At 44.7% G+C, this 17,833-nt stretch overlaps 1 protein-coding gene across 5 annotated transcripts in view; it reads left to right on the forward strand.

The window, feature by feature from the left end:
- LOC141083684 (histidine--tRNA ligase, cytoplasmic-like) overlaps positions 1–17,833 on the forward strand; it is a 78,748-nt gene that overhangs the window by 8,354 nt on the left and 52,561 nt on the right. For all 5 annotated transcript variants that reach the window (XR_012230790.1, XR_012230791.1, XM_073568078.1 and 2 more), the window contains exons 3-6: positions 1,548–1,631; positions 3,162–3,281; positions 12,453–12,548; positions 14,407–14,526. Coding sequence is in view for 3 of the 5 variants with exons in the window: in XM_073568078.1 (XP_073424179.1) it covers positions 1,548–1,631; positions 3,162–3,281; positions 12,453–12,548; positions 14,407–14,526 (420 nt within the window). In the remaining 2 variants the exon portion in view is untranslated. The remainder of the gene's footprint in view (positions 1–1,547; positions 1,632–3,161; positions 3,282–12,452; positions 12,549–14,406; positions 14,527–17,833) is intronic.

Here is a 17,833-nt window from a genome sequence, read left to right on the forward strand (position 1 = left end):
CAACCGCCATAATATTGGACTTCTCCCAATTAATGACTAGGCCCGACACATTCCCAAATGTTTTAAGAATGTTCATCACACCCAACAATGAGTCTCCAGAATCCTCCAAAACGAGCAGCACATCATCTGCATACAGAGCTATTTTCTCTTCTATCTTCCCATATTTAAATCCCCTGACCAAGGTCGCATTTCTACCTTACTGGACTTCTTAGTGTTGTTAAAATAGTGATTTTTTTTTTTTTTTTTTTTTTTAATCAGCATGAGAGTATCACTAGAGTTCTACTTGACCTACTACCCGTGTTTTTTTTTCTTTTTTTTTTTTTTTTTTTACCTGTTTTGCAGCTTTCTGCCTATGAACAGTGTGCACAGAGAGCTGACAGGGTTATACAGAGCTCAGCTAGATCTGCCGCAGAAAAAACACTGATTTTATGAAAACCGTAGCAAGCAGCCCGTTAAGTGACGTCAGTGGAATCGGGGTCTCTGCCCCTACATTATGTTGCTTTTAGATCGAGTAGCAAAACCTTGGTGACAGATGCTCTGTAGAGGATGCAAAAAATGTTTTGTACTGTTTCCCCAATGCTAAGATATACTACTTTTAATTTATAAGCTGTAAGCCTGAGGCTGCACTACTGAGACAATCCGAAGACACCTGCTCACAGTGTGCTTATACCGTATTTTTCAGACTAGAAGACGCACTATTTTCCCAAACATTTTTGGGGGTAAATGGGAGTGTGTCGTATAGTCAGAATATGCTTACAAATACAGTGGTGGCAGCAGGAGTCTGGCAATTCTGCAGCGCTGCCGGGCGATGATCACACTCTTCCCAGGCTGGTGCAGCAGGTTCGGCAATGGTGCGGGGGGGGGGCTCTGACGGCATTTTGTGAAAGCCCGGAGGCAGCAATGGATGTGTGGGGTCTCCGTGCTTTCTCAAGATGCCGGCGGAGCCCCCAGCAAAACAGAGCACCACTGCTGTATCAGCCGCAACAGCCTGGGATGGGGTTTCCCAGAGGCCATCGCATCGCAGCAATGGATATGCGGGGTCTCCGGGCTTTCACAAGATGCTGGCGGAGGCCTGAGCACCACCGCCGAACCTGCCAGGGATGGGATTTCCTGGAGGCCACCGCACCAGCCTGTGATGGAAGTCATATCACTGGACCACCGAACATCTCTTGTGACCCTGCTCCACCAGCGCTGATGATCTCATCCCCCGGGTAAGCTGAATTTGAACTGTAAGACGGACCCTCATTTGACACATTACATTTTTTTCCCCTATTTTCCTTCTGAAAATTTGGGGAGCGTCTTATGGTCGGGTGCGTCTTATAGTCCAAAAAATACGATACTTCAGAGATCTCTGACATATGTGACACAGGTTTGGGTGTTACCTTGAAAATAACGATATTCCAGTGTATTGTAGGACGCTTCCTCTATTTCGTAGTTTCTCATAGACTCTCACTATTGATGCAGTGCAGCAGAAATGTCCTGACAATGTCTATTATCCATGCATGGCTTGTCCACCATCCAGGAATAACGAGACTGTGTATTTTCAGGTCACCACAAAGGCGTTCCTACACCAGGATCTTACTGCAACATGTGTGGATCATAAGAAAAACTTTCTACTCAAGACTCCAAAAGTAATTGTATTTATAAGATCCGTGTAGAAATCTGCATCTGTCCACCAATCAGCCTTAAAATTATATCCAAGATGCAGATATTTGCCTCGCGACAATGGCCACTGTCAAGGGATGGAGTATAATAGACAGCTAGCGAACAGTCAGTACTGGAAGCGAGAAAAATGAGCAAGTGCAAGGATGATCAGGACGTTCTCCAGGACCGAATCATAATGGTCAGATGGATGGGTAGCTCCAAAGTGGCAGGGTCTTGTAGGTTGTCCTCTGTATAAGTTGTAAGGCCTCGCTTCATAACTCTTAATAATAAAAGGGGTTGTCCAGTCCCACCAGCTTCTCGCCATGATTAAATCTGGTCTCTGTCAGAGCAAATAACAGCTGATTGGTGAAGGTGCGGGTGTCGGACCTTACCAATATCATAGCGATGACCTATCTGATAAATAGGTGTGATTGGACCACCCCATAAAAAAAAAAAATCAGAGCTCTTTTGGCAGAACAAAGGGACATTAACAATAGTTGACATTTGTGTATAGACAGTACAGTGCAAAGGTTTTAGGCAGATGTAAAATTTTGCTGTAAGAATGCTTTAAAAAAACAAGTTAGTTTTATTAATTAGCAAAACAAATGAACAAAAAAAACCCTCAAAATTAAATCAATATTTGGTGTGACCACCTTTTCCCTCCAAGACAGCATCAATTCTTCTAGGTACACTTGTACATGGTTTTGAAGGAAAGGTGGTTGTTCCAAACATCTTGGAGAAGTAACCCCAGATCTGCTGTGGATGTCGCTTGTGCAAATTCTTCTGTCTCTGACTTCAGACAGACTTGGTGATGGTGAGATGAGGGCTCTGTGGGGGCCGGATCATCCATTCCAGGATGCCTCGTTTTTTCTTTATCGCTTTGGCTGTATATTTGGGGTCGTTCTCCTGCTGCTATATTAATGTGCAGCCAATCAGATGCCTCACTGATTATATTGCATTTTGGATAAATATCTGCTTATACATCTCGGCCATTAGGACATCATTAATCCTGACCACATCCCCAAATCTGACGAAATTTAGCTCCAAACTTGCAAGAACCTTCCACCATGCTTTACTGTTTCCTTCAGACACTACCTTCTGTTACAGCCAAGTAAAGCACCTACTGGCATTTTTCTTCGCCTCAGTTTCCATGTTTTCTTACATAGTTTAGTCACTTGGCTTTGATCCATCTTGAAGGTATGGCTTTTTGGCTGCAAGATGTTTAGAATAACTTCCCTGTCGATTTCCTTCAAAAACAGTGTTCTCTTGTACCTAGAAGAATTGATGCACTCTTGGTCACACCAACTGATGTGATTTTAGTTTTTTGTTTATTTTTTTGTGCATTTACTCTGCATTTTATTAGTTTTAAAAACAAACTATTAACTGTTAACTCTTCTGTTATTGAATCCTTCTTACTTTGCAGCATTTTTTCCTATACCTGCCTAAAACTTTTGCACAGTATTGTGTATATATTATACCTGCCCTTATCTTTTATTCAATTTGCATTACAATTACAGGGCACACATGACGCTGATCCTAAACAAATGGCTGTACGGGAGAAGGTGTTCAGCATAGTGCGGGATTGCTTTAGACGTCACGGAGCGGAGGGCATTGACACCCCTGTGTTTGAGCTGAAGGTTAGTCATTTGTCAGTGTTTGTAAGCTACAGAAGGAACAAAACTGTCTAACAGAATAATATTGTTCGCTAGCAGCTAAAGACATGCCGATAGGGAATTTAGATTGTGAGCCCCATTGGGGACAGCAATGGTAATGTATGTAAAGCGCTGCGGAATATAAGCAGCGCATAATAATAATAATCATGAAGGTAAAATGAAGCCATTTTCAAAATAATCTGCAACAGAAAAATAGTATATTTTTTATGAAAACCCTGTACAACTCCTTCACATAGCTGGTTGTCCTACAGTCTATGGCAGAGGTAGCATGCACTGGTCTCTCTCCGTTCTCAGTGCTAAGCCATCGTCACACGACCGTAGTTTTGCTCAAAAGTGATGTCTGTGTTAAAAAGTGACAGGACCCGGGCCAATGATATTCAGTAGTGATGTTCAGGTGACCGTATTTTTCCACGGACTGAATCACAGCATGCACTACTCTTCTCTGTTACTTGCCTATCCAGTTCTGTGGATGCGCAAAATAAATGAAATATAATTTGGATCATCTACATGGCATTTGATTTTTATGGATAGATCAGGTTTGCTAACCCCTTAGTGACCACAATACAACTTAAAACTGACCTGCGATATAAGAGTATAACACCTTCCGATGGGTGACAATCCATCAGATTTCGGCATCTCTCCTTCCCATTAGTCGTCGGGCACCCCGTACACATCAGATTGTTGGCATCTCTCCCTCCCATTAGTCGTCGGGCACCCCGTACACATCAGATTGTTGGCATCTCTCCCTCCCATTAGTCGTCGGGCACCCCGTACACATCAGATTGTTGGCATCTCTCCCTTCCATTAGTCGTCGGGCACCCCGTACACATCAGATTGTTGGCATCTCTCCCTCCCATTAGTCGTCGGGCACCCCGTACACATCAGATTGTTGGCATCTCTCCTTCCCATTAGTCGTCGGGCACCCCGTACACATCAGATTGTCGGCGGATTCAACCAACAATAGTCTAATGTGTATGGGGGATTTGAGGCCACAACAGGGAGGAGGAGAAGGGTGGTCACGGCTGATGAGAGAGGGAGACATCATGTCATCCTTCATGTATTACCAGGAGGGACACAGCCACACAAGAAGTCTGACATTTGGGCCATTTTGCAAACTGAATTACAGGGGGGTCTGAAAATAAGTGAGGGGATGAAGATTGTAGGCTAAAACGAAGTGGAGCTTAAAGAATAACCGTCAGTTTAATTTTTATTAAATCAATAGTACCCATGAAAATAAACTTTGTAATATATCTTATCAGAGAAATGTGCTTCATATTCCTCCTGGACTGATTATTCCACACTCAATTTCTGGCAAAATCTGTTTTTCAGTGAACACAGACTTTTCCATTAGTGAAATGGGAGATGACAGTTGGTGCTTATAAAATTCTGTGGAGAGTGTAAAGTTGGAGCTAGAGGCCGACACAGGCATTCTGCTGAAAGCTCCATAATACTTTATAAGCACCAACAATCTCCTATATCAGTAATGGGGAAGTAAGTATTCACTGACAATAGATCTTACCTTAAAGAGCCTGTCACACTAAGCGATATCGCTATAACATCACTGGTTTTTGTGACGTTATAGCGATATTGCTAGCGATATCGCTATGTCTGATACTTACCTCCGACAGGCTCCCCTGCTGGGTATCGCTGATCGCGCGAGAACGTCCTGGACCGTTTCTCGTCGTCATCTTCCTGCTGTGACGACGAGCGACGCGTGGAGCCGGGCGGGAGGATGTCAGGATCGCCTGGTGTGACAGGTAAGTAGCGACCCCTGTGATGTCGCTGGTGAGATCTGCCTGTGTGCCAGCTCACTAGCGACCACTTAGCGATGTACCAGCGATCCTGACCGCGTCATATCACTGGTCGGGATCGCTGGTACATCGCTAAGTGTTGACAGCACCTTTAGACAGAGAGAAAGATCAGTCCAGGAGGCGAAAGAAGCAGATTTCCCTAAGATTATATTGCAAAGTTTCTTATTTTCTTGTGTACTGTTGATTTATGGAAAAAAAAAAGTTAAACAATGATTTACTCTCTAAGCGACATTTACACTGAAAGATGATTGTGAGCGAGTGGTTTTATAAATGCTCATTCCTCAATATTCATTCAATGTAACAGGCTGTCAATCACCTGATTCTGCTTTGTCAGCTGGTTCTTGTGTGCCCAGTGACATCGGCACTTCTCAGTGTATGACACAGGCATACAGGACAGTCAGCTGACAAGGCAGAAGGAGCTCAGTAGCATCAGCAATTCTGCCCTGTCAGCTGGTTCCTGTGTGCTCAGTGACATCGGCACTTCTCAGTGTATGACAGGCATACAGGACAGTCGGCTGACAAGGCAGAAGGAGCTCAGTAACATCAGCAATTCTGCCCTGTCAGCTGTCCTGTATGCTCAGCGACATCGGCACTTCTCAGTGTATGACACGGGCATACAGGACAGTCAGCTGACAAGGCAGAAGGAGCTCAGTAACATCAGCAATTCTGCCCTGTCAGCTGGTTCCTGTGTGCTCAGTGACATCGGCACTTCTCAGTTTTCTGTCATCTGCTGGCTCCTGTGTTGCCTGTCAGTGGTGAAAATTCCAGTAAATGTGCCCCAGGACGATCAATACCTGTGTTATGCACCACACAGTCCAAACCTACACTTTGCTAGAATTATCGACAGATATGATTTCGACAGATCTATCTATTTCCCATACCCCATCCTTAAAGGGGATATCCGGGACTTTAGAAAAATGGCATGTAGTTGCTAACAGAGGCAACCACCTGTCTGTTATACCTGGCTCTGGTAGTTGACCGCTCCTGCCAGAGATTCAGCTACTCCCTGTCTACTTCATGCTGATTGACAGCCGGCTCTCCGTCACCTAATTGGGGGAAGCTGGCTGTCTATCAGCAGTCAGAGAAACTGCTGCTGCTCTTTTGACCGTGAGTAGCTGAATTTCTGGCAGAAGCAAAATCCTGAAAACCTGACGTGTCTGAAGCCGTGAGACTCTCTTTGCTTTGCCTTCCAAGCCATACCCCCTTGATAAGAACATACAAAGTAGCATTGCGTAAACAGGCCGATATTTCTGGAACAGTGGACATACAAAAAAATACACTCAGGTGGAGCAGGAATAAAGTAAGAGCAGAAACTAGTCAATTTTCAGCTGGTGACAGAATTCTCTTTAAATTGAAATGAATTAAAACTGTCTAAAATTTTCTGTTGAAAAAAGATGGGAAATGCTTTATTCTTAATTCATAGCATAATAAAGTAATTTAGGGTATGATCTTTAATTCCCTCACCTTTGGGTTATGTGGGTATCTAGGTAAGAATCTAGTGTCACTATCTTATAATATTCTACCAGTGCAGATGCCGATTACTAAATGAGTTTTTATCCACCCAGAAAACCGATTAACTTTATTAATAAATGTAGTTGTTCTCCGTTTATTTATAAAAGAGAGCCCCAAATCCCCTCCATATACTTGGATGATAAGTCTGCTTACAGTCACCACCAGAGGGAGCCTCTGAGCCTATGGTGTACTGTGTATGTATAAGCTCCCTCTAGTGGTGGCTGTATCTTTTCAACCGGTCCCTGCACTGGGGATTTGGTGCTTTTTGTTTCCGAAAGACAGAATTTGCACTGGCAGAAATAGATTTTTAGAAATTAATTAGCAAAGAATTTTGCAGTCGTAAATGTGGCCCATGCGCCAGATGCATGGTAACGTGGGCCACCGAGAAGACGTGAGCCGTTAGCGTCTCCTTAGTAATTAGCACTGGCGTTAATCTGAATGTATTTTTCATGTATTATTTTGAAGCTGTACGATAGAATTCATTATCCTCACATTATTATTCTGCTTAAACTTACTTATAAATATTTTATCTTCTAACCATGACCGAGCACCTGCTGGGCGAGTCTCAGAATCCGCTAGCAATTAATCCACTTGTTGTTCTGCATGGATGCTCGGGATGGCAGTGATTAGGCATCACCATGCAGTGACAGTCTGGACGGCAGCGAGGAGGGGGCAGTATTGATTGCAGGGTCTCCGGGCTGTCACCCTTTGAGGGTGTTTGGGTCATTTAATTCTCAGCTAGAACAGGCTGCAATAATGCTGGAGAAATGCAATAGACAGGTTTCTGGCCTCATCTCATAGGGCTGTAGGAGCTATAGTAGCCCTAATGGGGTGAGCCACAGGATAGTCTGATTCTGGGACCTGCACTGATCAGCACAGTGATGCCCCCTGATTAGAACTGCGTGCACACCTGTTGGCCACTCCATTCATCCTCTATGGGGCTGCCGACCAAAAGCAAAGAGCAGCGCTCCACAGCCCTATAAGGAGTGAAGGAGCTGCGGTCGACCATGGACCCTGCTTTTCCGTTCTCTGTTCTGCTGATCAGTGCAGGTCCCATTCATCGGACCCCCATTGATCATTGAGTTATTACCTATTTGGTGGAGAGGTGATAACCCCTTACGTCTTGTCCACTGTATTTAAAATGTACTAGTCCTTTTACACACAAGCTTTTGCTGTCTTCATCCTCTACTAGATGACGTTGCTTTGGCTGACTAGGGCAGTGTGTTCCTAAGCTCTGTAACTTGGGAAGCTGTCTTCTTGAGTTGGTTGCTTCTTATGAGCACTAGAAGTGCTGGATCTTGCTTCCCCTCACTTACCAGCATGTATGGCTAGTGACATTCTCATATGGCCGGCATGCTCTGGACTCAAGGCTGCCTCTCTGTTACGCCCTTGTGTAGTTAGAACAAACACTGGCCACTACTTTTAGTAATCCGGCTTTGTGTCTCCGCTGCTAGAGATGGATTACACTGGAGAACAGGCAGTCATCAAGATGCATAGAAAGGAGATACCAGCGCTATGGGGTGATATTTCAGGAGCAAGTCGATACCATTTTTATAGTACCATGCCGTCTGCAATCAGTATTATATGCTCAGTGTATAGATTAGAATATTCACTGCTCGCTGTCGTCTGCCATTTCCAGCGCTGCTCCACGTGCCGGTTACTACAGCCGACCGTTAGTTCCTTTCATAATGTTAGTCTTAGAGACTTACATTGAGAAAGTGACTTCCAGTCCACACAGAAGACGCCTGGTCACGTGACGCAGAAGAGGACGGGAGCGGTGCTGAAAATGGCAGACGGCAATGGTTAGTAATTTAATGCTCTCTCTGTACATACGTTACTGATGGCTAACAGATGGTTTAAAATGAGTAAAATAATCCAGGAGTGGCTCTGGTGTTTTGCATAAAGGTGCATAGTGCTCTGTCACCAGCTTTTTGTAACACCATCTAAGTGCAGCATGATGTAGGAGTAGAGACCCTGATTCCAACAATGTATCTTGTAATGGGCTGATTTTGCTGCAGTTTTAGCTAAAATCGGTTTTCTCTGAGTGCTGAACCCTGTATAATCCCACCCACGCCACTGATTTCCAGCTTTATGCCTATGCACAGTATACACAGAAACATGCCAATCAGTGGTGGCGTGGGTGGAATACCTGGTAGTAGGCCAGGTAGTCCTCTAGTGATATTCCCTTGCTGATAAAACAGTGATCTTTAACACCACTGGACCAAGCAACCCAGTAAGTGACACATCACTGGAATCAGGGTCTCTGTCTCTACATAATCTCAGATTAAGTAGCAAAACATTATTTGAAAGCTCTGTTAAAACCATTTAAATAAATTTGCCATTCGCTCACTGCCCCCTTATTTTCATATTGTCGATCACTTGGGCTGTGACATCAGCCATGTTGACTTCCTGTGTTCTACTTATACTTCTTTAGGGATGAATGTCATAGCCCAGGATGTCACTGTAGATGTCCATGTACGGGCAGTCCTGAGACTGCAGGATCGGGCATGCTTGTGTCTGTCATCACTAATCAGACATGCACTAAGTGTTCTGTATGCTCGGGCACGGGCAATGAACGTCTACAAGCCGCTCTTGTCATCTCTCCCAACACTGCACAAAATGACAGCATGTACTGCTGCGTGGAGGCAAGGAGAAGCCTGCTGGGACCCCACGGACACTGGTGTCGGGGACATGTGGGGAGAATTGTTGTGCAGAGTAAAGATGGAGGACAAGACTCGTCTGAAAGAGGACTTGCACTTTTTTTAATTTGATAAAATGAAATACTCAGCAGATCAGTGGGGTTCTCTGTCCTCAGTCCGCTATCGATTTGCTTGAAATAAGTCACAACAGAAGAAGGACTTACTTGAGTATTCAGGTTGCAAGTACTCAATGTCAGACAGCAGCCGCAAAAGCATTCAAGATTTTAGGGTGTATAAAAAGATAAAATCCCACGATCCTGACGTATTGTTACCCCCCTATAGATCACTGGTGAGGCCACATCTAGAATATGGGATCCAGCTTGGGGCTTCACATCTTAAAAAGGATATTCAGAAGTTATAGTCAGTTCAAAGGCAGCAACTAGATTATTACAAGGGATGGAAGCCTCTCATAGATACATGTGTGGTGAATACAAAGGACGGGCACATGGCTTATTCCATCTAAAGGACCAGGGGGCACTCCTTACATGTGGCGATTCCAGCAGCTAACTAGGAAAGGGTTCTTTACAGTTAGAGCAGTCATACTGCGGAATGCCGACCACAAGAGGTAGTAATGGCAGACACTATGACAGCTCTTAAAAAAGGGCTGGCTGCTTTTCTCACAACCAATATGTCTCTCGTGCTATGGTTTGTGTAGACCAAAGAACACCCCTTGCAAAGTCAGAAGGATATAAATGGAGGTGAGGGCTGTGTGTCGAAATGTTAAAAAGAGAACTGTCAGGACTAATGTGCTGTGCAATATGAAAAGCATTGAAGAAAGAAATTCTTCCCAAATCTTGGAAAACCTCCTTCAGGAACTGCTGAAGGCAGATGTGAACAGAGCCTTACACTCTTGATCAAAGCTTGGCAAAGGAAGGAGATGGTCTGCTGAGACGGCATATTGCACCATGTGCAGAGCGCAATGAGACTTATATTCTTTCTGTGTAATTACTTTTGGAGGGTTACTAGGCCAAGCTTGGAATGACGGGCATAAATATCTGGCACACGCCAACAAGCCAGCATGTAGTCAACAAAAAAAGCCAGAATGAATAATGTATTACAAGCTCAGGCACCAGGCACATCCCCCAGAGACGGAGCCCAGTAAATTACACAGATAATTATCCAGAATGAGTCCAAGGGCACGGCGTGATCACAACTTACCCAAAGTGAGAGCTTGATGAATAATGAATCATAGTCTCCACATTTACGCACTCTTCAATGATCGCTTCTTCCAAAATCTGCCCGGACGTCAGAACCCCGATGTCTTTCAAGCACAGGACAAGTTAAAAAACATACGCTACTGGGACTAAAGTGCGGGGTCACATTACTCCTCCAGGAGCTGTTATCACATCCCAACCAAATCCAAATCACGAATGTGAAAAAATGGGCCAGTGCGTGTGTTGGTGGAAGTGCCGTGTGTAGGCTCTTGTTCACACTGTGGCTATTAGCAGACAAAGCCTACGATAAAGACAAAGCAAGCGAATACCCTGCAGTGAGGAAGTAGTAATAGTACATGTAAGTAACGTGGAGACCAAGAGCGGGAGACCAATCCCACCGTGACGAGGTGCACCCAATCAGGATGGGCCCTAACCATTTGGTCTCCACATTGAAGCTACAACAGCTTCTGCTCTTCTGGGAATGGTTTCTTCAAGATTTCGGAGGTGTCTATGGGAATTTTTGGCCAGTCATCCAGAAGAGCATTTGTGAGGTCAGACATTGGTGCTGGAGGAGAGGCCGGACTCGCAGTCTCCATTCTAGTTCATTCTAAAGGTGGAGGTCCGGGCTCCCTGTGGTCAGGTTTCTCCACATCAGATTCCCTCAACCATATTCTACAGCAGGTACCCCAACTCCAGTCCTCAAGGCCCAGCAACAGGTCATGTTTTCAGGATTTCCTTTGTATTGCACAGGTGAAGCAATTATCACCTGAGCAATGCTAAAGGGCCTGTCACACTAAGCGATATCGCTATGTGTGATACTTACCTCCGACCGGCTCCCCCGCTGATTATCGCTGATCGCGCGAGATCGGCTGGCTCCATTTCTCGTCGTCAGCTTTCTGCTGTGGAGACGAGCGTGGACGCGGGAGGGAGGACGTCAGGATCGCCTCGTCTGACAGGTAAGTAGCGACCCCTGTCCCCTGCGATGTCGCTGGTGAGATCTGCCTGTGCGGCAGCTCACTAGCGACCACTTAGCGATGTACCAGCGATCCTGACCGCGTCATATCGCTGGTCGGGATCGCTGGTGCATCACTAAGTGTGACAGTACCTTAAGGAAATCCTGAAAGCATGATCTGTTGGTGGGCCTTGAGGACTGGAGTTGGGGAACCCTGCTCTACAGGACTACATCTCTGGTGCACAGCAGTCAGGCTAATCTGTATAACCCCACCACTGATTGGCAGCTGCCAATCAGGGTTGTGGGCGGGGTTATACACAGCCCAAAACGCTTGGCTCTGCCACATGTACATAAGACAAACAAGGATTCTATCAAAACTACACCAAGCAGTCCAGAAAGTGACACATTGCAGGAATCAGGCTCTCTTGCCCAACGATTGCATGGTGAAACCCTGCTGACACATTCCCTTTTAAAACTACCCATTCTTGCATACATTTTAGTAAGGGCAGACTGCATTGCTTGGTGCTGGATTTTACTCACATGCAGAATGGAAAACCTGAATTCAGAGATTAAGACGTACTGTACGTTCCTAATCACAAGAGGGTTCGAGTCACACACTTCATGGGCTGAGCATATATTGTATGGAGGGCTACAACTTAATGTGACCTTTTAAAGGGAATATATAATCATGTATTTTTAAAACAAAAAATACATTTATTTAATTTTTTTTTTTTTTTCTAATGATTGATTCTCTCTAAGCCTTGGTTGGGACGGAGCCTGACACGATCCCTTTTCGCCTTTCACAAGGGCCGTGTATATTCCTGAGTTGTGAGGCTTCTAGCCTTTGGTGTCAGCTGTCCGTGTCAGGATAATGGCGCACGATCTCAAGGTCTCGGACGGTTTTTCAAGCCAATTTTTTTTTTCTCACGCTTTCATTTGACCCGCTCACTGGATGTCTCTTGGTAGATTTCTTGCGGTGACTAACCGGCATGACAATCCTGTTTCAGGAAACGCTAATTGGGAAATACGGAGAAGACTCCAAACTCATCTATGACCTGAAGGATCAAGGAGGGGAGCAGCTGTCCCTGCGCTATGATCTGACTGTATCCTTTGCTATAAACCTCTATTAATCATTAGGCTGCGGACAATCCAGTATAAAGTGGAAGAATTTGAAAGGCGTTTTTGCATCATTAACAGTGATGCACTGATGGGGGCGCACTAATTTTCTGGCCACTTTATTGGCATGATAGTTTGTGGCTCATCAGAGGGTAAATCCTCCCCCCCAGTGGTCTAACAGTGATGGTCTATCCTTCTGTAGCCTCTCTGACTCACTTGCTATTGCTGGCTGCAGAATGAGGTAACCTAGAATCCATCAGTGAGCTTGTTCTGAAAGAGGAGAATATAACTCTCATCTTTATTCTTTTTAGCTCCTGTTTGATCTATGACCACAAATTTGAGCTCCGCTTTCATAAAGTCAGCTCTGAGGAGCTCAGAAAAATAGAGACAAGAGTTATGAACGATGCTGTCAGAAGAAACTCGCTGCTGGATTCTCAGTCAACTGCTTGGATTTATGTACATAGCAGCTAATCAGAAGTAGCAGCTCAGCTTATGATGGGGTGGTGGGTGAGAAAACAACCTGAAGCAGTGAGGAGACAGGTGGTGTGTCTGACTGCCTCCGTCTCTGTAGTCCGTGTAGATGAGCGGTAGTCGCTGATCACAGGTCTACACTAGGGTCTGAGCTAAGGAGCAGGTCAGCAACCACATTACATTAAAAGCAGCTGCTTGTAGGCACTGACATTGTTGGGATTCACACTCTCAGCTACCTACGCATTAGGCAGCGTTCACACAGGCAATGTGGTTTGGTCCAAACTGGTTCAGTTTTATTGCTTTCATAAAACTCCAGGTGATTCAAAACCAAAAACAGCCTCTATTGGGCTCAAAGATATCACAGCACATAAACGGGTCATTTAGCAGGGCACATATTGTTTATTTCGTTTGGGCTCATCCCCAAAGATTAGTCTTTTTCTCCCAGACACAGAGGAGGCACGATCCCACCAGTCTCAGGATCCCCTTCAGCCCGAGCTCCAGCAGCTCTCAGCTGACCCATGCAGTGCTCATTCAGAGAGACACCCTGGTATCTGTCTCTCCCATCTACTGCTCACATTTTGGCTGGTCACTCACCAGCAGCACACTCCACTCTGCTTTATCCAGCAGACTGACACCCCCCTACTCAAAGCTAGCCAGGTGCATCCAGCCAAGACCTGCAGTGCTAGGATTTAACCCTGTCTTACCCAGCTTTGCTGTAGCGCGCATTATCATCTGAGCTTACAATTGTACATCTGCTTTCAATGGACTCATTTAATTAGAGGGCTAACGTCGCACCAGTTTTATGGCAGAGAATTGCATGTGAGACTGTATGGAAAGTGAATTGGGAGAATGTTAGATAGCAATTACTTCCTTTAACTTTATTATTGTAATTGATCATATCGGGGTGAGGGAATCCTTACAGCTTTCACTTTAAATGGGTTATCCATGACTATTAATATATTGATGACCTTTGCTTGGGATAAGTCATAAATATCAGATTGGTTGTATACTTGACTACCCCCCCCCTTCCCAACGATCGGCTGTTCTCAGCTTTCAGCAGCCAGATATAAACCTTATACCTAGCTGAACAGCACAGCTCGTACACGCCACCCAGTGGATGCTCTTGGGTACTGCAGTTTAGCGCCTTCATGATACAAAGTGAACCAAAAATCAGTGTGTACTTACAAAGGGAGATTGTGTGGGCAGTGTGACATGACAGTATTGTATTTGCATTGTCCAATGAGAAGTGTTTAAAAAAAACAACAAATGTTTGCCTGGTTGACTATTTTTTGTGTATGTGTGATGGTGCCGACCCTACCTTGGCGCCGCTGTACGTCCGTACACATGTCATTACCTTGACCCTATTTAAACAAGGTTCCCTTTGCCCGATTTTTGGCCATGAATAAGATCGGTCACATAAAACGCTACCAGATTTCTAAAGTTTACAGACGGGACAAACCCGGCAGAGGCCGCTACCGGGAGTTTTATCAATGTGTAAGTACATATGGATAATGTCATTAGTTATCAATTTTTATCATCAAAATGAGTAGCGAGTAGCCATCATTTACAGTTTTATTTTACAAATCTGTAGTAGACATGAGTATAAGAAACTTTATCACCTCTTATTAGAGGAATGTGCGACGTTCTCCTGGACTGATTATTCTCACAATTCATAAATGTCTCTGATAATATATATTACAAAGTTTTCATGTGGACTATTGATTGATGACATAAAAAATAAACATCGTTCCCCTTTAATAATGTTCCTGACTCTGCACCTAGGGACTTCACTACATCGTAGCCTAGTACCCCAATATAGTAGGGATTTTGTGTTAGAATTGTCCGTATTGCAACGTAAAGGGATAACTGTATACCTGATAAGAATAATCAATGGGTGGAATATTGGAAATAGTGCTGATTCCAAACAGAACACCAAAGACCTGCATTTACATATATTTATTTTGACCGACAACTTAAAGGGGGTTTCCAAGAATCGAACATTATTCCCTATATATCGAGTACATTATCGACTAAACGCCTAACAATACCATTTAATGCTATAGCTGGACTCCACTTCATATCAGGATTACACAGGCAATCTAACATTGCTTCAAAGCAAATAAACCAGTCTTGTTAGGGGCAGAGACCCTAATTTATGCCCAAGACAGTGATTTTATCACTAGAGGACTACTTGGCATACTGCCAGGTAGTCCAATCGCGCCTCCACTGCTGATTGGCATGTTTCTGTGTATACTGTGCATAGGCAGAAAGCTGTTAACCCACTGGTGTGGGCGTGATTATACAGAGCCCTGTATAACACCACCCACAACCCCTCACTGGCAGCTTTCTGCCTATGCGGAGTGTACGCAGAAGTCTGCCATAGGTGTGGGTGGGGTTCTACTGGGCTCAGTATTCAGAGAACTGCTAGATCTGCATCACATAAACCATGTTTTTATCAAAACTGCAGCAAGCAGGGCCCGCCCAGTGAGTCATACATCGCTGGAATCAGGGTCTCTGTCTCTATATCATGCTGCTCTCAGATGGAGTAGCAAAAACTTTGTAACAGATTTCCTTTGTTTCAAACACATGTATTAGAATACTTGTAATGCTAATAAGTCATTGAGATTGACTGGTTGCTGGGGATATTCTACATTAAGTGAAATGTGGTTGTTTGGCTGCATATACCGAGTATTTAACCTCATGCACATTACTGATATACAGTTAGGTCCATATATATTTGGCCAGAGACAACATTTTTCTAATTTTGGTTCTAGACATTACCACAATGAATTTTAAACAAAACAATTCAGATGCAGTTGAAGTTCAGACTTTCAGCTTTCATTTGAGGGTATCCACATTAAAATTGGATGAAGGGTTTAGGAGTTTCAGCTCCTTAACATGTGCCACCCTGTTTTTAAAGGGACCAAAAGTAATTGGACAATTGACTCCAAGGCTATTTCATGGACAGGTGTGGGCAATCCCTTCGTTATGTCATTCTCAATTAAGCAGATAAAAGGCCTGAAGTTGATTTGAGGTGTGGTGCTTGCATTTGGAAGGTTTTGCTGTGAAGGAAACAGCGGTCAAAGGAGCTCTCCATGCAGGTGAAACAAGCCATCCTTAAGCTGCAAAAACAGAAAAAACCCATCCGAGAAATTGCTACAACATTAGGAGTGGCCAAATCTACAGTTTGGTACATCCTGAGAAAGAAAGAAAGCACTGGTGAACTCATCAATGCAAAAAGACCTGGGCGCCCACGGAAGACAACAGTGGTGGATGATCGCAGAATAATCTCCATGGTGAAGAGAAACCCCTTCACAACAGCCAACCAAGTGAACAACACTCTCCAGGAGGTAGGCGTATCAATATCCAAATCTACCATAAAGAGAAGACTGCATGAAAGTAAATACAGAGGGTTCACTGCACGGTGCAAGCCACTCATAAGCATCAAGAATCAAAAGGCTAGACTGAACTTTACTAAATAACATCTAAAAAAGCCAGCACAGTTCTGGAAGAACATTCTTTGGACAGATGAAACCAAGATCAACCTCTACCAGAATGATGGAAAGAGAAAAGTATGGCGAAGGCGTGGTACAGCTCATGATACAAAGCATACCACATCATCTGTAAAACACGGCGGAGGCAGTGTGATGGCTTGGGCATGCATGACTGCCAGTGGCACTGGGTCACTAGTGTTTATTGATGTGACACAGGACAGAAGCAGCCGAATGAATTCTGAGGTATTCAGAGCCATACTGTGTGCTCAAATGCAGCCAAACTGATTGGTCGTCGTTTCATACTACAGATGGACAATGACCCAAAACATAAAGCCAAAGCAACCCAGGAGTTTATTAAAGCAAAGAAGTGGAATATTCTTGAATGGCCAAGTCAGTCACCTGATCTCAACCCAATTGAGCATGCATTTCACTTGTTAACCCCTTCCCGACCAATGACGCCACATTGGCACCAGTTTTCATGACGCCTATGTGGCGTCATGACTTTAAAGCCCCCCTGCGGGTCGGGTGACCGGAGTCACTGAAAGGTCACCCGACCCGCAGATACAGGGGGCTTTGTTCTTCACCACAGGGGGCGTGGCTACGATCGCTCTGATTGGCTGTTTCACTTTTAACAATCAGAGCGATAGTAATATTTCATCAATGAAAATTGATGAAATATTACTATCCAGCCATGGCCGATGGTGAAATAGCATCGGACATGGCTGGAGACACTAAGTTAACACACATACCCCCCCCCCCCGCCGACTGACGGCGGCGATCGGCAGCCGCTGTCACAATCTGCCCCCCTCCCCCTTCCCTCCGATATCCCCCCTCACGATACTCACTAACCCCCCTGGCCGTCCCGGTCCATGGGCGCCGCCATCTTGGAAGATTCAGTGCGCCCGCCGGCATTTCCCGCCAGCAGATTATATTTTTATTTTGATCACTGTGATAAACTCTCACAGTGATCAAAATAGGGACAAATAGAATATTTTTATTTTTCATTTAGGGTTAGAAATAGGGCTAGGGTTAGGGCTACGGTTAGGGGTTGGTTGGAGTTGGGATTAGAGTTAGGTTTGTGATTAGGGTTAGTGTTGGTATTTGTGTTAGGGGTGTGTTGGGGTTATGATTAGGGGTGTGTTGGGGTTAGGGTTGGAGATAGAATTGAGGGGTTTCCACTGTTTAGGCACATCAGGGGGTCTCCAAACACGACATGGCGCCACCATTTATTCCAGCCAATTTTGCATTCAAAAAGTCGAACAGTGCTGCCTCCATTCTGAGCCCCGACGTGTGCCCAAACAGTGGTT

Source organism: Dendrobates tinctorius, unplaced genomic scaffold (genome assembly GCF_039654945.1).
Source record: "Dendrobates tinctorius isolate UK_male_01 unplaced genomic scaffold, ASM3965494v1 ptg000020l, whole genome shotgun sequence".
Lineage (NCBI taxonomy): Eukaryota > Metazoa > Chordata > Amphibia > Anura > Dendrobatidae > Dendrobates > Dendrobates tinctorius.